This window comes from Eutrigla gurnardus (assembly GCF_963514095.1).
Source record: "Eutrigla gurnardus genome assembly, chromosome: 8".
Taxonomy (NCBI): Eukaryota; Metazoa; Chordata; class Actinopteri; order Perciformes; family Triglidae; genus Eutrigla; species Eutrigla gurnardus.
The window spans coordinates 20,976,049-20,999,345 of record NC_139922.1 but is presented as its reverse complement, the minus strand read 5'-3'; the positions used below and the strand labels follow the sequence as shown (position 1 = coordinate 20,999,345).

Genomic DNA, 23,297 nt, shown 5'->3' with positions numbered 1-23,297 from the left:
CATTTATTGTTAAATCGGCGAACAGTATGACCGAGGATGTGATCTTAAACAGTTAAAAATGTCAGCTCAAACAAAACAAACCGTGGATGGATATGGCCTGTCGCATCCACCACTAAGTATTCTACATGTACGCTGCTCAGTTGACAGCATCTCAGTCTCACACAACTGGGATCATTAAGTGTTGTAACGCTGCTCCCTTTCCGTATTACTTTACATGTTTTGATCTCCATTCACACATTCCCCACAAACATATCAAACAATTGAGCATGAGTGTTCATTCTTGACCTCGGATACAGTGGCGTGACAAAAAGATGAAGGTAATCTTTACTCAAGGTCCCCTCTCTATTTGCATGGAACAAAAAGCACTTGCTAGATTTGATGAAAACAACTCTTTAAACTCGAGGTCTACACTCGAGCCTTTCATTTCAACCGAATCTCACTGTCTTCCTCAGCAGAAGGAACTTTCTCACTCACAGTTTTACCCTACAGTGGAATGTCTGTGACATTAAAACCCCTGTCTTTCCTTGAAAGCTGAGGAAGATTGTGAGATGCAATAGGAAGCTGAATTCTAAAGGTTTAATATTTAGATATGCTGTCGGGTAGCGGAGACAGACCGAGGTCTCACCAGGAGGGATGTTTAAGAAAGCGCTTACAAGGCTGAGCTGCCAATTCATAAAAAAATTGGTGCCACAAAGACATTTCTGCTGTAAGTCCCCATTGATATGTTGAGAAGAAAGTGACAGCACATCACGTTGCCCAGGTAACAGAGCCGATATAGGCTCTGTAGAATATTGCACTACAATATGTGAGCGTATTCTTAGATGATCAACTGACACCTCGCTAATTGACGCCCACGAACGCAGACATCTCCGGGAGATTGGAAACACTCCCTCGTCTGTATATTTAAAAGTTAGAGCCAGGAGGATGTTAGCATAGCTTAGCACAAAGACAATTCCTTCTGACAATCCAAGCTAACCAGCTGCTCAAAGTTATGTATGTAGTGTGTAGTGTGTCATATATCTGACCCTGAATTTTATGCATTAATCATATATGACTCATTGCATTGTGGGATGTTTGTTTTAGCACACCACATTTGAAGTTAAATGTTTGTACATTTTATTCTCCGAATTTAAGCACTCATATGAGTTGGCCCTTATAATAAACCGGGGGCGATTTTGGGCACAGTCAATCAAAAATCAGATTTGTCAGAGCAGTCACCATAGCAACCACCCGTGATGCTGCACCAGAATAGCACCAACACATGAGTAAACCTTTGCCCCCCCCCCCCATCCCCACTTGTTCTCTCCAAGATCCCACAGATCAGCTATGCGTCAACAGCCCCGGAGTTGAGCGATGACAGGCGCTATGACTTCTTCTCGCGGGTGGTTCCTCCAGACTCATTCCAGGCCCAGGCCATGGTGGACATTATCCGAGCCCTGGGCTGGACCTACGTCTCCACCATCGCCTCAGAGGGCAGCTATGGAGAGAAGGGAGTGGAGGCCTTCACGCAACTCTCCAAAGAAGCAGGTATGGAACGAATAATAATCTTTTTTTTAAAGATTTATTTCTGTGATTCAAACTTTTTTTGGGGCATTTCGAATTCATCTTAAAATCTGTTTTGGTTGGATGAATTATTGATCAGTTACTAATACCACAATAATGAGCATGACCTTTACCCATGTCACTGTCAATGTTTTTTGCTGAGTTTGTCTTCTCTTCAGCCAGCAGAGAGGCAAGAGAGAATGGTGTGGCAACTGGACATTGGGGGGGACATGACTTTTGTTGTTACACTCTGACTCTCTTCCACTCATTTTCTTGAGAGTGAGAGTGCAGGACTCATAAGATGGCAATGACGGTCAGTCAGCCTTGTGGTCAGTCAGTTCAAACCCACCCTGAGGTGTGCATGAAGCAGCCGGGTTTTAGATATTAGCCTGCCCTCTTTGGTGAATGTCTCGGAAACCGCATGATTAAACAGAGAAAGATCAACAACCCAGAGGTCGTTCAGGTGTTTGTTTAGCCTAACTTTATGGTGATTGTTTAACGGTGTAATTGTCCTTTTCCAAGTGAAACAGCTACATGGCTTTCATTTGGGTTTTGAGAGGTTATAAGCTTGAAGAGCATGTCAAACAGAATTTTGCAGTCCGAGGAGTTCTTTTGGCCGCAATCGGGTGGAAAATTGTGCACATGCTTGACTCACCTGCTTTTTTTTTTTTTCCCACGTTGATGCTGTTGTTGGCATGCGGCGGTACATGTGAGTCGGCAGCCGCTGCTGTCGTGAGGAGACACTCGGCTGCTATACAGTACAATGGGTCAGCTGTCTCTGTCAAATCATGTGGAGCGCAGTCTGCTGCTGCAGTCTTTCTGCAAAATGAGGACAAGGATACATTTTCATAAATCAATACAGTGAGTTTGAACTGACTGGCTGACCATGATTGCAACAGTGTTTTGTGAAATAATGAGTGCGAGAGTGATGTTGCCTGGGATGGAAAAAAAAAAAAATCTCCCTCCATAATTCATGACAGCACATCCATGCAACCGGCGACAATTGGAGCAAGTGTTTTTTGCAGCTTCTCACCTCGACCTTTTATGGATCTCGATGCATTTCCTGTAAATCTGCAAGGAGTGATCCTTGTCTCTTCTAATGTACGGAAACCTCTAAAATGAGGAAAGCTAATGATATCCCACAGGAACCGATCACAAGTCCAGCTCGCATTAATATTTCATCTGTGTGTGCATTGGTGTCCAGTGTGATCACTCATTAAAGCTCAGGAAAGTTGGTTGTGGCTGTGTAATTTGCATCGACACAGAGAGGAGAAGAAGGAGCAGCCAGTATTGGAACAAATAAGTAAAAGTCACGATTCAAAGCTTAGTTTCAGTTCAACTTGTACCCCGTGGATAAGCCCAATTTCTTCTGGCTGGTTCTCTCAGATGCATTTCCCGCTGAGGTTTCTTTTTTCTTCTTTTTTTTTCTTATGCAAAGAGCTGTAAACACACTTCTATGACTATGACTCTCTAACACACAAGGAGTATGAAATTATAAGCCATTGTTGTTGTTGACTCATCCTATTACTACTGAGCTGCAGTCACTTTGCAATAGTTTGTATTCATATACAAATGGGAATGATTTCCTCTAAAGGAAAAAGCCTCCACTACTCGAGGCATCTTATCTTTAATAAACACATTAATTATGTAACAGCATAACTGTACATTCACAGGATTCATTCAAAGGCCCCGGTTCTGCACCAGAACCCACTGGAATGGATTGGTTTGAATAAGAAGCCCTGGTGAATATGGAAATAGAGAATATCTGGGAAACACTGCATGTGTGGCGAGAGCGGCGGTATTAAATGCAGGCGCGGCAGCAACATTTCGGGATGGCTGTTGTTTGTTGCAGCATCCCTGCGAGCTGATCCACGAGGCTGGGAGACTTTTTTGTGGCTGCGCTGTTCGGTTGCAGTGAAATGTCAGATGCATTAGTAGGATTCTCGCTTCACCACTTCAAGGAGAACCATCTAGCGGACTAATGCAATATGGCTACCCATTACCCCAAGCTGAGACTGGAGTGATGGTCAGCCTGTATTGATCCTCTTCTGCTTTTCTATTCTTTCTCTCTCCGTGTTACGGCACCGTTCCCATTGTGCACCTTCATCCTGGCTCCAGGTGAAGCTGGCAGAGATTAATCTTGTTTGTGTTTTCTGTGTCTGTCTGGACTCCGGCCAAAGCGACAGAGTTCAGTTTTCACATTTGATAAAAGAGACTCGCATTCGAGGAAAACCTCCCACAAAGTATCACTGTGGAATTGATTGCAGCTGAGTTGCCAACACAATGCATTCTGGGATCTCGTCTGAGCCGTTAGGAGGGGAGGGGGGGAAAAAAATCCAGTTAAGAATAGCACTCATGTTTAACAGTATAAGACTGGGGAGGAAGCGTGAATTAAATAGACGGCGGTACTTCTGCATGACCCTGCAACATTGGCGAGTCCCAGACCGCCACACTGATGTGGAATATGAATGTCAGACACATATCAGCCCATTTGCATGTGCTCCCACGTGTTGAGACGGGGAGGCTGGAGAGAGAGGGTCCGCCTTTTGGACTGTCGAGGTGATAAATATAATTATGGATCCCCCGGAGGTTTGGGTATGGAGGCCGGGGGGGGGGGGGGGGGATTCATCAAGAGCCTCTCATTTAAAAGGATTTGTATTTCACAAAGTAAAATGGCGAAGTCGGATTCCTCGCCTTGGAGTGCATTTTGAGGCCGAGGGCATAGAGGATGAATAATTGAAGCAGTTAATGCAGTGCATGACCTATGGCACTCAGACAGATAAGCGGAGAACTTCCAAGGGCCTGATGGATTTAGCCATCGTGATCATTTAATCATCATTTAGCTGTCTTTGATATATTAATCAAATGTGGAGCAGAGGGGAGGGGTTCACGGTGCTTATAGTTTTGATATCGTGCTGAGCATCATATAGGTAAATGAATGAAATGCAGCTGAAATGCTCAGTGTCACAATGTATTGATATCGAAGACATTCTTTTCAGCCTCCTCACTGACTTTTTACTCCCTACGTTTTAAAAACAAATGGGAAGGGAATTATTGATTGATACGACTCAAGATTCAGTGAACCTTGTAGAAATTTCATTCATAGGGATACTTTTGACTTCATACTGCGAGTACATTTCACAGCCTTTACTTTTTTTTACTACTTGAGTAAAGAAGTTTAATCTGTACTTTTACTTGAGAATAAAATGTACTTTTGACACCTGTGATCTTGGTATCGTAAAGGTTGAAGATTGCAACCGACTGAAACTATAAGCCAAGCGAGCATGAGAACTATAGTGGCTGACACGAAAACGCGACTGGTCGTATCTCAAAACCAGTGTTGGCGGCGTACTCCACGAAAAAGAAGAATAGTCTTAGGAAGGTTCCTAACTGAAGTGAACTGAAGTAAACAAGTGGCCGCCATGATAAGAGCCGTTCGGATTCTCTAAATGCAAAGGGAAGGAGCTCCAATGCTTCCTTTTAGAGCTCCTTTAGCATAGGATGCAACGGACCTTCCTATGCGAGAGGAAAGGAGATTACACCGACCCACAATTCTTTGCGAGAGCAACATTTAAAGTGTCGTTCACCTCGGGCCGTTCATGAAAACAAACGATATGTGAACATCAGTGAACGAGCCGTTTATAAAACCAACAACATGGGAAAGAAGTGGATGACACGTTTTTTGTAGTCCATTATTGTAGTTTCTCCAGCACAGACGCACGTCAATCCCCAGTGCTGATCATCAGCTGTCAATCATCAGCCGCCGCGTTATAATGACGTAGCTTAGTGAAAGTCCGGTCGGATTCTCTGAGCACCGCGGTCGTCTTTTCCTAAATCCTTTTGTGTTCTCCTATCGGCTTTCCTTAACCCCGTGACGTTTTCCCCAGAGGTCAAGGAATAGGAGTTAGGTCCTTATTTTTTGACTATACGACTGCAACCTCTGTATGCAGCCTCACCCTGAGGTTACAAAAACAAAAGACTTACACTAAAGAAAAATATGATATTATTATATAAATAATATCATATTTCATTTTTGCCAATAGATCTCCCTCAATGTGACGCACCACTTCTTTAAGTGGCAGCCGGAAGGTAAAAGCAATACTATATAATCCTATTTCTTGGATAAGGTTTCAACGAGTTGAAGTAAAACCCTGTTTTCTCCCAGAGCCTGACATTTAACCGTCTCACATCACACATCTCCAGCCAGCACAGACATGCAGCACTTCTTTCAACCCACTGTGTGAGTCGAGGACTCTTTCAAGTCCAAACAGTGCCTTGCAGTGACAGGTGAGGGCGTTCCGACCCGCAGCGCAGCGCTCTGCAAGTATAGATGCGATACTTGCACTTCCATCAGGCCTGCCTCTTTGACTACCTGACCATCTGACTGACTGACAGATGAGGTATTCTGCAGGCTTTCAATAATTTAGCCACCGCTGCTCGACCGCTAGTCCGCAAACCGTTAGGGGATTCTTAAGTCCGCAGCACGTTCAGCTCTCTCGAAGATGGGATCTGCTCCAAATGCTCCTTATCGTCGTCGGTGGCTCCTGTTGTCTCTGTCTGGATTACTGTATTGACTGTTGCGACCTATAATGTGTCTCTGATCAAGACAGACTATTATAAGGTTTTTTTTTTTTTTTTCACAAGACTGAAAAAAAGAAGAGATTTTTCTTTCTTTCCTCTCAACGTAGACACCTACCTACAGCCATACAACCCCCCGCCTGGAAATGAAAGGTGCCACTAATAAGCAAGAATCTGATATTTTACAGTGCCGGAAACAGAATCTAAGAAGTGCAGTGTCAAACTGTGTGCTCTCTGGCTGATATCAACTGAAATCTTGGTGCTGAAAGGGAGCTTTAGTGTTGTTCCTTGGAGATCTGCAGCACTGGCTGCTCTGCACAAATGACACCAAGCATGTTACACTTTAACGGGATACCACATCCCCCTTAAGCAACAGCTAGACCACTTGCCGCATCTCCATTTTTATGTTTAGTCCACTTAGAGAGGATAACAGCCGCCATCCCAGAGGTCTGCTGGCACATACAAAATGTTTTTCTCACATCGAGAAATACGCCTAGTTCTGTCTGCTCATACTTGTAAAAATGGATAGTTAAGGGAAGGTTCAGCACTTGTCATTTTTCTATCTTCCCGCCTGTAGAAATGCCACAGCAAACCGTGACTGGAGATGTGAGATCCGACGGCTAAAAGCTGTTTATATCAAAGTAATGAGCCTGAGGAGACTGGCAATTAGAAGATCCCTTCCTTTTCTCTGTCTACTCAGGGAAACTCAAACTGAAAGGTTATTGGGTAGGCTATTAAAACACTTGAGTGGGAGAAATTTTAATTGGTTTGGGTAGAGCTTTGCTGTTGACTCAGGACGCTGCTGCCTCAAATCTAGGCCTACATTAGATTTTACGCGCAGGTGATCATATTATCGGTTTATCCAAAGTGCCTCAAAGGTTAGCTTGTCCTCGACACCTGAAATTACCACAGTGAAGCGAAACTTCGTCCTTTTTGTTTAATGAAAGCTATAACTTTGCTTCTCCAACCAATAATGAGCTGCTCAATCTAACCCCCAAAGACAACAAAAGCCCATTTTGATAATATACTGTGCTAAATACGCTATTTAGCAATGCGCTGCAGAAATCAGTCCCCTTCATCCTGGACAAACTCATTAGTGGGTGACCTGTCTGAGAATGATATATCGTCAGTATTAATATCCTCTTTGTTTGTTATTGTCGGTTGTGGTATCTGATTGGTTCAGAAGGAGATGTTTGATAATGAATTTAAATGAAAAGTCAATGGCGAGCTGTTGGATTTTCTCAATTCCATTATACCAAAATCAGTAACTTTATGCCCCGGTCGGTGCGATTACTGGATTTGTGTACAGCCGATATGTTTATAACTCAATCACAAACGACGGCGGTGCTCAGCCGGAGGGCACAGTTCCAGTGTTGTACTGCATCGCCGCTGTGGTTTTCAGACCATTGCCCAAATGTAAACGTATACGCTGTAAGACGCATCATTTAGACTTCATAGCAAGCACGACAACATCATCAATCATCATCGTCTCACTGTTGTGTTTGCATGTTTTCCATTTCCATATGGGGAACAAAAAAAAGCAGCGTGTGTGTGTATATGTGTGTGTGTAGGTGTGTGTGTGTGTGTTCATCCCTGAGGCCTTATCATTTCTTACTCCTCTCACATAAAAAAAGGTGGAATCTGCATCGCCCAGTCTCTGAAAATTCCCCACAACCCCAAGCTGGAGGATTATGACAAAGCCATCCAACAACTGCTGGAAACGCAGCACTCGCGGGCAGTCATCATCTTTGCCAGCGAAGAAGACATACGGTGAGGAGCGCCGCTCGTTCTGGCGTCGCCCTTTATTGTTCAGGCGCGTTGATGTCTTGCCATGTTGATGTCTTTAATCTCCGAGCTGCAGCTCCTGAAGACAGGCTAGCGGCACAGATTTACCAATGCACACAGGATGTCTGCTACGCAAACACACCTCCAACAACAAAAACATAGTCATGCCTCGGAGGGGAAGCGTAAAAAAAACAAAAGATCGCAACAAAGCAACAGCGAGATGTCGTTTCATTTACAATGCCCCGTGGGAAATCTGTATGTAAAGGAACAAAGATTTAATACCTGTAAATTACCTGTGAATTTAGAATGAATGCTAGCAAACGTGAAAGGCAGATATGGAGATTAATGACTGTAACTTCCTGTTATCTTTAAATAAAACAACCCTGGCATGGATAAACAAACACAGTAACAATAGTTCTTTTTCTCTCCCACCTTTAATGAAATAAACTGGAGAACTGTACATGGCAGGGCTGTAACTCCTTATAGCTAGCTGTGCCCTTGTGTAATAGATACTAGATTGGACACACCCCCTGTGCTGTCTCCTAATTCACACATGGATGTCCTTGCAGGGGAGTTCTCAATGCCACCAAGAGGGCCAATCAAGTGGGCCATTTCCTTTGGATTGGATCCGACAGCTGGGGGGCCAAGAGCAGCCCGATCCACCAGCTGGAGGACGTCGCGGTGGGAGCAGTCACTATACTGCCCAAACGCTCCTCCATCGAAGGTATACACACACTCGCTCTGCATGCTTCACTACAAAGTGTCACACCCTATTGCATTGTCTTCTATTTTACTTTTAATTTAAAAGTGATTGACCCCTGTAGTTTGTTTCAGTTTTTTTCTTTTGTTTCAGTTTGTTTAAGAAATTCTTGAGTCGAGTTTACTTGAATCTATAAAACGAAGATTCTCCACAAACAATCAGGCAAAAGCACAACTTTACCACAGATATAAGCCATTCAGCAGCAAGTTTTTTTTTTTTTGTTGAAAAAAAGCATTAAAATATGCAGCGGATGCTATTAGCACCGAGGTGTCATGAGCCAACAATACTATTTGCACCCAGGCGGAATAGTTAATGTGGCTGTTTACACCTTGGTGTATAAAGGCCATCTCTGGCAGAGATGAGCAGACATTAGATACTCTATGTGTTATATTTTTCCTCGACCTAACGACTTAAAGACCAAAGAAGTCTGATTGTAAAGAAGTCCATGAGCAAATGACCCAAATTCTCCCTTGATTTATTATCTAAGTGAACTTTAGAAACATGAGCTTATGATCTCGATCTCTAATTTCAAGTCTACTTCATTACAGCATGATGCTCATTTAGTACATTATGGTCCATTAAGAGACAGACGGACCATAAAGGTCATGAGGGTATGCTTTAGGGCGGGGCTACCTTGTGATTGAGGGATCACTTTCACGGCCGATGCATAGTTCATGAAAGTTAATCGTAAACTTTTCGGTCACCTAAAGTGTCTCATTAAGGGTCCTTAGCTCCACCCTCAAGTGTCACTTATGGTTGTAAAAAAACAAGATGGTGACCACCTGGAGGCTTCAAAACAACAGTCCACAAACCAGTGGGAGACATTACCATATACAGTGTATGGATGCAGGCGGAAAAACCAAAACAATGCTAAAAGATGTTAAAATGCTCCATAGAGTCGAGAGGAACCGCAGAGTCGGGTGTTAATTCTCTGCGGGTTGATTGCTGTGAATGACCTCTGTCACGTTACACAGACATTCTGTGTAGCCATTTCCCCCTGCTTCATCAATTTCTACTTCACTTGGCAATTTTCTACTTTTCTCACAATGACTTTCCACAATCCTCCGAGAACAAGTGTGACCTTGTTGTTGCATTTGGCCGTGAGTTGTTCACGACCACACCGAAGTCGCTTTTGACAAATTGGCTGCCTCCCAAGGTTTTATTAGATACAAGAACAAATAAGTAAATCTTTGTCACCTTTTGCTGTCATCGCAAATATATTCACTTGTGTGGTTTTACTCATTTGTTTTAACAATAAATCTCTGATCTCAGCCTGCTGTCTGTGGAGCAGTCAGCTCTCTACTGTAATATTGGTGAAATGGTCGCAAAAAGGGGGGTCCGAGAAAAACATCTAGTCGTTTTAACATTTTCTGTCACTGCAGCTCAAAACAAATATTATTATCGGATTGATTTGTAGGATTTCTCTAAAGAAAAAGGACACTTTATTGTGCAATGCAGAAATTAACCACAGAAGTAGAATATTCACGGCATGTCCCTTCTATTTTATTTGATTTCTGTTCCTTGTCACAACCCTGATAAACCACTAGTCATTACAATCGAGGAAATTTGAAAGTCTGAGTTGTGTGAAGCTTCCAGTAATTAGGGGAGGTCTAGCCAGGACAAACGTACACTCTGCAGGCAGCGAGGCAGAATCTGATTAATCCACCATGCATCATTGATGGTCTTTTTTTAAAACAAAATCAGCCGAGTCATTCAGCTCTGATTAGCCATTATCACCTCTACCCACGACTCATCCGATGCCACTAGATACCAGACAGGGAGACTTTAAAATGTGAAATTCAGATTATTCTCATGAAAACTGTGAAACAAAAACTAAAACATTACTGCACCACAGCAAATTTTGTCCCAACTCAGTTCCCTGACCCACATTGGGTGGTAACAAACAAGAGAACAAAATGCAGCATACAAGCTTTTTTCCCCCCCTTATGTTGCAGCAAGTTGCCTCTCCTCAACCTTCTGCTTCACACACCCACGTAATGCCGCTTGAAATGAGTGTTAAGCTAATACATCAGTCTTTTTCTATTGTATTGAAATAATGAAGGGAAGAAAACCTGTTCGGCACCTGCAGGACCCCGAGGCCGGAGGCAACAGGCTGCAGCGCCACTTACAATTCCTGCGTAATTTATTATGCATCCTGTTTTTTAATTAATGTAATTTCCTAGATGAAAGAAGTGATTAAAGTTCCATGGGGCTTGAGAGGAAGAGGAATCCACCGTGGTCAATATTTGATGAAGTAGTGCTTGCTGGTGTGCTTCCAACACCTAGCGGCCGCCACCGCCGCCGCGACACCTCTGCAGCAGTTTTCCCTTCGTTTCCTCCTTGTTGGAATTGCTTGATAATTGGTGTGGAACTCATCCATTCTCCTCTTTCCTCACCTCCCAGGGTTCGATGAATACTTTACCGGACTCACCCTGGAGAACAACCGCCGGAACGTGTGGTTCGCCGAGTTCTGGGAGGAAAACTTTGACTGCAGGCTCCTCAGTGCCTCGAAGAGAGAGGACACCAGCCGTAAATGCACAGGTACACGACCTTTGGCACGCATTTAAGTGGGAACATTTCTGTATTACACTATGCGTTTTCTTTTTTTTTTTCTTCTTCTTTTTTCACCCTCCCTTGTCGGGTCGAACTTGACCTTTTTGTTCGCATTAGTAGCTGCAGATCAATTTCTGCTTTTTTAAAAATTCAGCCCTTCTTGTCAACCAGAGAGTCCAACACCAGGTGTTTCTACCCAGCGGCTGCAGGACAGGCAGCCAGTTTATTATTAGAATAATAATGCACCGTGCATCTTAGTCATACTACAGTTACAGACTCCTGTGGCTAATGTCCTGTAACTTTTGCATCCCATATTCCCCTCTCTTCCCCTTTAAGCCAGTCACCTTGACAGCTCAGCAGAGTCGTGCCGCGTGTACCAACTGCATAAACCGAGAGTGCACTTCATTTAGGTTGGAAATTGCAGGCAAAATGACAGAAAATGAAGTGAATGCAACGCATGCCCCCGTTCTGCTTTATTACCATCTTTGCGGCCGCGTTAATGATAGCGTTGTTAACAGTGATGCAGTCTCACATTACTTAAACTCTGCCTGTCAACGCTGTGACAGGCGTTGCGCTGCATTCATTATCCACGAGGATGATGCCTGTGATGTGGGAAGCTGTATTAATCTCACTCATACGTGACAACGGTAACGGCGGCGTGACACAAATTGCTGTTTGCCGAAGGATTTTGTTTCCTTTATAATCTCTTGTTTGCCGTCTTTTACCATGCGTCAAAGACGGAAGATGCTCGTCCACTCTGGTGAGCCCCACAATACCTCTGTAAAATGCCTGTAAAATGTCCTTTCATGTTTTTCTGGCTGCCTCTGTATTCCCTTCTTTGTAAACCTCGGGCCGAGCTGATATTTCTGAATGTTGAATACAGGGAGCCGTTTGCATTCAAAGACGGTCGGTTTAGCCTCCGATGCAGAGCTTCGAAGGTTATGTGTGGGTTGAAATGCATGTTAAGTTGGGAGAGATGGCCTGAAATGTCAGCACAGATTGCTTTTGACCTCCTCCAGTTTATGCAAGTCTCCCACATTCTTCTGTGTGTCCTATTAACACCATCTGCCCGTCCACTCAGCTCTCCATGTGAGCCGAGAGCAGCTATCGCTGAGGAGGAAATCTGGAGTTATTCCCTTGATGCATTTTTGTTAACTGGGAGCTTGAATATTGAAATTATGATGATCATGATGATGATTATGATGATTAGTATTATTGAAAGTAATGTAGTAGAGCATATTGAAGATCCGTCTGCCCCTGCAATTTTCCAAAATATGTAAAAAAAAAGAATTAACTTTCAGGCGAGGCATCTTGATGAACATTTTTAGGAAAGCATGCAATACAGGAGTGGATAGATGCACTAAATTACATTTATTATATATTTATGTTACTCTTTGTCTTGATAAAATGTGTTCATTGAACTCTGGACCAAGTGGGTGTGGTATGTAAGGCCCTTATGGCCAGATTTTGTGGAGGTATGGAATGAATGACCCTGTAGCGTTGTTCTAGTTTAGCAAACCTCATTTGTTTTTCTTCCATTTCCTTTCAAGTCTGCCCCCGACATATTTCTCATTGCTCTTGTGTGCACAATTTATCTCTCCCAAAATGTACAAAGTTACTCAATTCTGAAATGCGAGCACACCCGAGGAAATAAAACTGCCCCTGTGCTGATGTACTTTTTTGTAATTTAAATTGCTGTCCTAAAAATAAAGAATTTAGCAAATAAATGAATACATAATACAGTAGGGTTAACGTTCGTTCACTCTTTGAAATGTGGCTTTCATCTACCAGGAGAATAAAAAAACTAATTCTAACAGAAACCGAATTCCAGGGGAGCGTGTACATTACGTATTCAAGCAGAGTATCAGCAGGGTGAGGCAAAACCTTTACAGCAGTCCATAGTGAAAGGGCAGTGCACTGGGAGGAGGATGTAAAAGAGCAGGAAACCACCGTGGAAGAGCACGTTGCTAAAGTTCATGTGATCTTCATCACCTTGCAGATGGGACAAGTGAGGCCCGTTCTTACTTAGGAAAACAACGCGGTTATTCAATGTGAGCCTGCCGTATTCGTCTCACAGCTCTGCTTGATATCTTCCACTTGGGAATAAAGTGATCTCCTTATTTGCTCTGCCGCATCGTCCCCGTAGGTGTAATTTTCTACAAAATCACGATTGAAGTCAACAAACGGTAAACGGCGGAATGAAACAAAAATGAAGCTGGGGATGAGGGCGTGTGTTGAGACGATGCGATGTATAATGGCTCGTGATGACTTTGCCCGCGAGTCCTCCTCTTTCCTTTTCTCTCCCCTCTCAGGCAAGGAGCGCATCGGGAGCGACTCCAAGTACGAGCAGGAGGGGAAGGTGCAGTTTGTGATTGACGCGGTGTACGCCATGGCCCACGCTCTCCACAACATGCAGAGGGACTTGTGTCCCGATCACCCGGGCGTTTGTCCACAGATGGATGCTGCCGACGGAAAGACTCTGCTGAAGTACATACGGAACACCAGCTTCAACGGTGAGCAACACGTCATCCGATGAGTGTGTGGGCAAGAAAGTCAAACTAATGGCTAATTACTTCATTATTCCAGACATTTTTAATACGGTAGAATTAACGGATCAGAATAATATACTTGACATGGATGAATCACTCTTCTTCAGTTTGTACACATATTAACAAGTTTATTACACAAGTTTAAATGAGCCCACTAAATTAATTAAAGGAACAGTCTGATGTGCAGAGTTGGAGGCGAAGATCCATACCACTCCGTAAGCTGAATTTAAAGGTACAGCCAACAGCTGGTTAGCTTAGCACAATGACTGTAAATGGGAGGAAAACACTCACTACATAACATGTTGAATCTCGTTTGTTTCAGCCGAATAAAATGCATGAAATCACTGTGAGGATTTGTACCTTTGAATGTTTCATGAAGTGGAGACGTCGTCGTTTTGTCCACGTTGAACAAACAAGCTAGAATCTGTTCATTAATTAGCTTGAAAGGTGCTGGTTGTCTAATTTGTATGCCTCCGTGCTGACTACAGCCGTGGCCTCAGGCATGTTGTTTTTGGGTTGTGTGCACGTCGGGTCCCTACTTGTGAACATATTGTGGACGGACACGAATGTCAACAAATAACTAGTTTGAATTCTTGGACAGAGCCAGTCGAAGTATTTACACTCGTTTCCATATTCTCACCTTACTCTTGGCGAGAAAGCAAATAGATGCCTTTCTTGAAATGTCGAACTGGTCATTTAGCTCCTGAGTTATTCCCCCAAGTATTTACTCAAAGCTGCCGTGTCCACACCAATCCACAGTGTCAATATAAAAAGCAATTTAGAGGGAAAAAAACAAAAATGGTGGACATATAGCCAGAGTGATCTCTGTCTCAGACTATAAAACGTAGGCAAATGGGTAATAAGTCAATACCACCACCCCTGTTTTATGCACCATATGCAGTCTTGTGAACAATTTGAATCTACATCCAATTTTGTCCGTAGCTCAAAACATTTTCTGGATCCGTGTGATAGTTTGAGCCAATATGATAAATTAAGGGTCTGCCAGCACTTGAATCTCTACATTATTCAACCCTGTACAGAAATAAAGTGATGGGGGAAGATACTTAACAATTAATGACACACAGCTATTAATGAGAACTGATCTGAAATGCAGAAGTGAGTGGAGAAAGCCTGATGGGAGCTGAGTTTAAAACAATAGAAACCTTCGTCGTTTCAAATGCAGTGGCATGTATCTCAGCCGGTGATCAGCAGCGGCTCTTCTGAAGAACGTCTTGTCTTCACAAAATGTTCTGGATAAGATTCAGCTGTTTAAAGTGGGGGAATCTGCGTAATCTTCTCACAAAACTGGCCTACTTTTAGAGGTGGACCCGGCTCATGTCTCTTTTCTTGAGTATTAAACACTCCATTGTGATGATTCATTTGATCAGATATGTGGGAAAATGAGTCACTAAAGATCTTGCCGTTTCATTTAATATCATTCTTTATTTCCTTTTTTTTTCTGTGCCTCATTTCAGTGTATACTTCTCACACGAAATTTCACACCACATATTAACTGCAGTCTGATAATATTACGCAGATTCCATGCATGAAAGGGAGCAGGGGGAAGGAAAATCTTGCTTCTTCGCCCGGTTAAATGAATAAATGAAAGAAAAGCACAGACGTGCTATAATTCAGAACATGTTTTTGACATTTAGTATTCAAAAAAAAAGATTTACTTGTAGGTAGAAAAACAGATAAAGGAATCGAGCTGTTTTTCCTGCAGCACATCTCTAGTGCCATTAGTCATTAACTGGGGAAGAACTTGAGGCATTCAGCTTATTAATGAAACACTGATACCCAAAGCCCAGGTATCACTGGAGGTGTGGGACCTGGAAAAAATTCAGCAGTGGGCAGTGATTCAGAAGTCTGGTGATATATCTATGTTTTTATTATTCCAACACTTTCTGACTACACTATATGTGGCTGCCTCAAACCCATTCATTCCCACTGAAAATGTAAATCTTTAGAAACGGGTGGTATGTGCACAGTTTCATATTTTCTAAAACAGCAGGGCACTACAGTTTTTGGCAAACGATGTTCCAGCAGGAGCAAATAGTGCTTTTGTTTGGGACTATTTTCAGCTGCTGCAATGCACATTTGCAGCGCTAGTATTTCCAGCAGCGGGGACGGCGAACGTGGGATCAAAATAAACAACAGTGCCCGTGTTGATCATAATTAAGCAGCATGTAACCCACTGTGGGGATTTTTGATGTGTTTTTAATCGTTTTTGGACAACTGAGGAGGTCTGTGGTGCAGAATCAGGCTTCGACTCCACAGAGAGCACTTAGTGATTCATTCACTCCTGGTTGTGCTCTTTTCTTTGGATTTTGTTAACAAGAATATAGAATCCCAGCAAAATAATTGAACAGAAAAATCTATTGATCCATTAAAACTTTGTTCACGCCCACCCACGGTGATCATGTTTAACAGCTCGATACATTCACTTGTATACGAGAACGTGTGAAAACAAACTTCTGTCAGAGAGTTAAAGGCTAAAGAGCTGCCTGCCTTTCTCCAACACTGTCGCTATGGCAGCAGTGCAGAGTTCCAGCAGGCTGGAAGCCCTCAGATTTTAAGGTGGACCCGAAGAAACGGAATATATGCATTCGCCTTGTGCGCTGCTAAAATTTCAAGGAGACCTTAACTACGTGCAGATTCATGCATGGGATTGAGAATCTGCCGTCCAATCTCAATAACCATCTGGCCTTGTGCTGACTTTATTTATTTTTATCGTTTTTACGCTTCTGAAAATTACTCACCTCGGCAACGACAAAAGAAAAGCAGATTTCACCCGAGCCAGAAACAAGATCATTACCTTCTCCACCTCCGTTTGCTTCTTCCTGCCTTCATACTCTCAAACCTTTTTACCGGCAGGCAGAGATTGCGGTGTTGTGGCTGCATCAGGCCGATATCACCGGCCTTTATTGCGTTAAAAGACAGGAACCACGCACGTTATCCTGTGTATGTTCCGCTGCTAATGTATGTGTTTGAGTGCGAAGGAGTGCAAAGCCTCCTTTGTTGATCTCCCCACTGCGCCGGAGTCACAGAGCTGTAGAGTGAGAAGCACCAAAAAAAAAGGGGAGAATAATGATGCGATAGAAACACAGCAGTGGATCCCCAGTCCACCCACACTGCTCGGCACAGCGGCAGTGCATTTTTGTCATGTCTTAGTTCAGAGCCACATGCAAATGCATAAATCTTTCATCTTAGACAGCGTTCTCGCTAAGGAGCCTACACAGACCATTTTGCTCCCTTGAAAATATCAGGCAATAGAAAACAAAAAAAGGAATTTCTAATGCCCTTTTTATCTGCACACGCAGAGACGCCGCTTAATTATTTGCTCTAAAGCTGAAGAGCGGCAAGTGCCCGATCACTCGTGTCATTTCGCCGAGCGACTGCGTGTTTGTTTGTGTGTTGTTGTGTGTTTTTTCGCTGGCGCGTAAAGTGAGAATGATATCCCTGTCATAGCTTTTGCTCAGAGGAGTCAATACCTTGTCAACATCTTTATTCGCCATGTCAACGAGTCTACTGTCTGTTTAGTGGAAGCAGAAGTGACAGGACGGCGACTGCCACCCTAAGAGTTTTGATTTTTTTTTCCACATAGTTTTCACTGCGAGCGCATTTCAGTCGATGCTTCATTTTTATGTCTTGAAACGTGGATGCCTATGAATTAGTGTTCTACTTTTAAACCGATGCCGCCGTTTATGCATTGTTAATGTGGAATATATGAACCCGCACTTTGCATAACAGCTCCACGTCGTCGTAGAAATGGACACTTATGGTCCTATAAACTCACGTTTTTAATGCACGGCGGTGTCGCAAAGTCAAAACGGAACATTGGAGTGCTTGTCGGTGTTTTATTAAACCGGCCCTATATGTGCTTTTTCCTCTCGCTACCTCCTGTTTTACAAGAGTCATTTGGGCTGGAACTTTTGTAGAATGTTCAATGACAAACGTCCTTGAAAGAAGAGCTGGAGGGAGATGAAATTCCCTTCTGGCTCAAAAGTAAGAAAAAGGTGAACTGGCCTTCCATCCAAAAGCCACGAGCTCTGTTCTAGATAAAAGAGACAACATGTTCCCAAAAGTGATTTGGACACTCCTGGTCCCCTCTCGACACTTTTTTTTTTTAAATAGCCACAGCTATTAAAGTCCTAATCCCCATGCCAAATGTCATCAGAATCCCCCCCGTCCCATTTCAAAAATGGTATCTCCGTTTGTGCTTACGAGCTACGATATGCAGTGCCAAGGTGAACGCTTGTAAAAATGCAGCAGTTTCCTCTCGGCATTGTGGGCTGGTTCAAAAACGACCTCATCAACAATGCAGAGCTCATGTATTAAATAGAGAACAACTGTTTCGTCCCATTAATGCCATTCAACATTCACTCCAGCGAGGGGGATGACATCTGCATTAACACACTATCTCACGCACGGCGACACAACTGACGGGCTCGAGAGCTCGCGCAAACGCGCCTTTAAAGAACCTCGTCTTCCTCGCATGTAATGTTTCAGGTGTCCGCCGTCCTCGCCGAGCTAATTAGTGAAATCTTCAGGGCTCGGCTTGAGAGAGGCTGCTGCACACTGAGAGCAGATGGGGACCGTATGATGCCTTGGCTGACCTGTTTATCCTCCCTACATCTCCCGTTGTTGTCCGCCGTGTGATTGCAATGCATTGCTTTTAACCCAGAGGAGCTGTTTTGAATCCCTAAAAAGGAGAGCACTGTTCATACATCCAAGCATGTTTCGAATATGAAAATACATTCCCTCCAGAGGCCGTCGTGCAGCCGTGATGATGCATAGGAAGCAGGTGAGGATGTGTTATGTTGGTCAGTAGGGAGCTGGCTTCCCCGTGCGTGATTATCATGAAGGTTGAAGATGTAGGTCATTGTGTTTTTGGAGGTTTTTTAAATGGGAGTAACACACTCACTCCATGTAGGCCACCAACCAAGGGGTTAAGAGTTCATGTTTTTCAAGAGGTGCTGTCCTCTGTCTCACAGCTTCTAACACTCACTCTCTCTCTCTCTCTCTCTCTCTCTCTCTCTCTCTCTCTCTCTCTCTCTCTCTCTCTCTCTCTCTCTCTCTCTGTACAGGCAGCGCTGGCACATCAGTTGTGTTTAACAAGAACGGCGACGCTCCAGGACGCTACGACCTGTTCCAGTTCCAGATGACCAACTCCTCCACGCCAGAGTATAAGGTGGTGGGACAGTGGGTGGAGAACCTCCAGCTCAGGGTACGACCACTTACTGATACTGGGAACACGACAAAAATGTAGTTTAAACAGGATGACTGGGTTCAGTGATGCGAGAGGTTCACAAGCATGAAGGCACTCTGTGTTCTCCAAAAATGTAAATCGCTTATGTGACAAGCAGGTGCACATTGTTTGCATCCAAAATACGGAGAGGGCTGCAGACGTACGCATTTTAGGTGCAAAAAAAATGTGTCTATTGTGCAGTTTAGCAGGAAATAGGAAGTCTAACTCTCTACCCAGAAGAAATTGCAACAATAAATAGAGAAACATGACGAAACATTTAAAAATCAGTGTGTGAAGTGTGATACTATGTGGTTATTTTGGTCCGTTATTGCATGCTGTTAAAAAGAGGTCTGATATGCTTCCACCTGTAAAAGGAGGTCAGAGCTAAAGCATTAGGGAAGGCTCGATTAGGGAGTTCAACATTAAAAAGAAATAAAATAATTACTCCATTGTTCTCCCACTGCGTGGGTGTGGAGGAGTGGGGAGCAACACGACATGTTGGGGGTTTTTTTTCAACCTAGGTGTCAAATCTTATATGTTCAGTGTTTGGGAGCACAGAGCAGAAGAAGGCGTTGACGATGCTGCAAACGGACACCTAAGCAAACACCTCCCCTGTTACTCCTGGTGCTTGGTGGCTTTTCCTGCAGGTTTTAACTTGATGGAACCACGTGGTCATCACATCACAGCAGATGGACTTTAAAACACATCCAAGGATTTTAATAGGATAATGTGTAAAAAGAAGAAAAACAATTTATATTTTTGGTCAAAAGAGAGCCGAACCCATGAGATAACATGGATTTGATGTTTTTGGTTTCATGCAAGCTATAAATATATAAATAAATACCTACAAACTAATCCACAGTATGTCTAATATCAGATTAGTTGTCGAGCTGGGAGACAGCTGCTGTGCTGCTTTTATAGGTGCAAGGTGTTGGTTTGTAGCGACTATGATAGATCTGACTGTCACAACACACCAATGGGCTTGGGTGATTCATGTGGACAATAAAGAAAGTGATGAGTTTTATTTTATTTCAGGGGCAAACACGGTTTGGAACTGCCCGTGCCTTATGATGGGATGAAACCAGAGGCGAACATTTCTACGTGACACAGATTACGCGTCAAAAACGCCAGATTTACATACAGATGAGTTAACATTTGCATAATGTCTTTCTGGTTCACGAGTTAAACGCACTCGCGTGGATTGGACGGCACAGGTGGAACGACGTCCGCCGAGCTCCGTTTTTAGTGTGATTACAAACCAAAGTGCTGTTACAGTTCAATTATATCGCAGCGCAATAGCTTTCACTCATAAGCACACGAGGAGCACAGTAAACGAAGGTCCTGATACACTTTTCAATTATCTATAGTTCAATTTAACAGAGTTCCAGCTCACAAAAGCTCAAATTAACTTGAATGGAGACATTTCACGCTCATTTCCAGGTTCACACTTGTGTTTGGGCTTTCTACTAGAACATTTACCTGCTTTAATGTTCAAAAAAACGTCTAAAGATACTTGTGTTCAACCGATGTTTTTCAGCGCGGTTCAATCAAATTGCGTTGCTAGGCAACAGCTTGTGTCCCTGTTTACGTCCTGTCAGTTGATGGCATTCACATCCACTGCAACAGGAAATAAACTGGGACACATTGAGAATGTTTCAAGCTGTGAAATGGTTGACATGTCGTGTAGTTGTGAAGTGAAATCCTGAGGGATCGTTTAAAGGCACAGATTCTGTATATGAGCTGTGTGTATTTATTTTTCAGAATAATAATAATAATAATAAAAGAAAACATGGAAATCTCTCTTTCCACAATGTGGGATCTCGAAAGATTAACAACCAAAGCAAAACCCACATGAAAACCGTGGCAATCCTATGAGTCCAAGGTGTCAAAAATCTTGCTTCCGGTCTCCATGGCAACAGAGCTGTTGGTCTCATTACTGTTTCCACACTGTGTGTAATCGGGAGGTTTTCCAGAGAGCCACCATTCATTGTCCAAATAACAAATGGCACCTTCATGCCCCCAGATAAATGGCAGATGATAATCTGTCCAGACACCACAGCAACAACACATTTGTCATACAGGTACACACGCTACACACACGTGACACATACACACACACACACACACACACACACACACACACACCCCTACAGTGTGTGTGTGTTTGTGTGTGTGCGCGCTCATGTAATTATTGGCTGTTGCCATATTTGGGAGGAGGTGCTGCTGTTTGTATCCTTGGCTGGATTCCAATTTATGTGATGCTATTTGTACTTGATGGACTTTTGATTTCTTAAAAAGACGTTTGTGTTACATGAGTTATGCGCGCGTACAGGTGTAAGTGGTGGGAAGGTGCGTAATTCTGTCACAACTGCCCCGTCTTTGATGTGTGCTCGCGTCACTTTAAGTTCCATTTCACACCATAGACATGAAAAGAAGAAAAATTGTTAATTTTTAAAGGAATCTTTTTTGACATTTTGAGGAATACATTTATTCTCTTTCTTGCCAAGATGACTTAGAGATGAGAAGATGGATGCCACTCTCGTGTCTGTGTGCTAAACGTGAGCCAGCTAAGCTTGACAAAAAAGAAATCTGCCAACCAACGCCCGTGAAGTTCTGGGTTTCCAGTGGGGATATGTGCCAGACTATTAAACTTCCTTGAGTCTAACGGTCACTGTGACATTGCCAGGGAACGAGCGGTCGGTTTTTATATGGATTAAACAAACTAGCTACAACACACTAATTAGTGGGATGGGAGGGGGTGTAGCTCCATATTTAACAGGCAGACATGAGAGCCGTATCAGTCTTTTCATCCCGCTCTCAGCAGGAAAACGATTACGTTCCTTTGGAGGTGCCCGAGGGAGCGTTACTCACTGAAGTGCATTGTGTGAATCCATGGCGTCAACCAAAGGTGTTGAATGCACGCCCTTCCTCCTGTAACATTTGCAAAGCCGATCCATGGTTGTGTTCCTTTTATTTTACTTTTTTTTTTACCTTTACCACATGCTGCGCCGCCCTTACAAAGTACATACTTTTGGGTGCAGTATAGTACTTCATACCATAGGTGTATAGCCTGTTTTTATGGGTGCTTTAGCCCTTTTAGTCCTAGCACCCCTAAAAATATTGCATAGATAAATCCAATATAAAAATAACAGTCATGTTGTTGTTTTTTAAACGCAAGTCCGAGTTTGACAGCTTAAATATGGTCAAAAAACCATAGACATTACTTATGGTTTACTTTAAACAAAACAGCATAGCATCCTGGTATTTTTGGCATAAACACTTGACATACTATATATTGGGGCATACTAAATCTTTCCCTGGCATACTAAATACTAGTATGGGTCCTGGAACGCACAGCACGTTAGCGAGCATGCAGTTTTCCTCTTCCCTGCCGCTGCTGCTGCCACGTTGCTGTGTGTCTTGGAGCATCACTGCCACCTGTAGATCGGTGTAATAGTGTGAGAGCACGGCAGGACTGTGCGTCACGTGTGTGTGTGTGTGTGTGTGTGTGTGCGTGCACACACATGCGTCCTTGTGATCACACGCGGGGACACATTCGTGACAGAAATGCTCCAAAGCTCTGTCGGAGTTCTGAAACTCCACAGGAGGCCTTTAAGTCATCAACTCGGTTCACATCAAGGCAATTAATTCCTGTTTATTTCCAATATAGTTTTATGCGATGCGTCGATCATTTCAACGTAGGCTGTTTTACACTCATCGTCTCAAAGCACCTTTTAAATCTGTCATATTCAAGCAGTTTCCGAGGACAATAAAATCTGTTCGTACCGCTAGAATATGCAGTTTGTTATGTTTTTTTTTTTTCTCTCTCTCTTTGTTCGTTGGACTCTCCTGATTTATTTTGGTTACTTGCCTCGTACCGTATATATTGCTGTGAAACTGCCTTGTTGGAGAATCATTAATCGTCTGGTGCTTTTTAAAGCCTTTGGATCAGTACACTTTCATAAATCAAAAGATCAGCACCAAGTATTATGGAAGCTTTCTTCGCACCCTAACAAAAATATGTAAGAGCCCTAAAAAAAATTCAATTTCTTCACGGCTTTTTTAAGGCTGACTTATACATTGAGATTATAGTTTGAGCTTAAACCATGAAACACCTCGGGGCATTTCCTTGGATGGGAGTTTCAGATAGTTGTTCAGCGTGTCTGTATACCGCACTTTTCATTTTGATGACACGATCATAAATAGAATAGCTCTGCAAAGTCTAAAAGAGGCACTCTGCAATCCCAAAGTCCCATTCTCCTTCCTTATCATCACATATTTC

At 43.2% G+C, this 23,297-nt stretch overlaps 1 protein-coding gene across 2 annotated transcripts in view; it reads left to right on the top strand.

The window, feature by feature from the left end:
• The window catches only part of LOC311017364 (metabotropic glutamate receptor 7-like), a 60,948-nt gene that overhangs the window by 24,881 nt on the left and 12,770 nt on the right, over positions 1-23,297 (top strand). For both annotated transcript variants that reach the window (XM_084015638.1, XM_084015637.1), the window contains exons 2-7: positions 1,311-1,527; positions 7,755-7,890; positions 8,475-8,629; positions 11,069-11,206; positions 13,531-13,731; positions 18,855-18,994. In XM_084015638.1, coding sequence (XP_083871764.1) covers positions 1,311-1,527; positions 7,755-7,890; positions 8,475-8,629; positions 11,069-11,206; positions 13,531-13,731; positions 18,855-18,994 — 987 coding nt within the window. The remainder of the gene's footprint in view (positions 1-1,310; positions 1,528-7,754; positions 7,891-8,474; positions 8,630-11,068; positions 11,207-13,530; positions 13,732-18,854; positions 18,995-23,297) is intronic.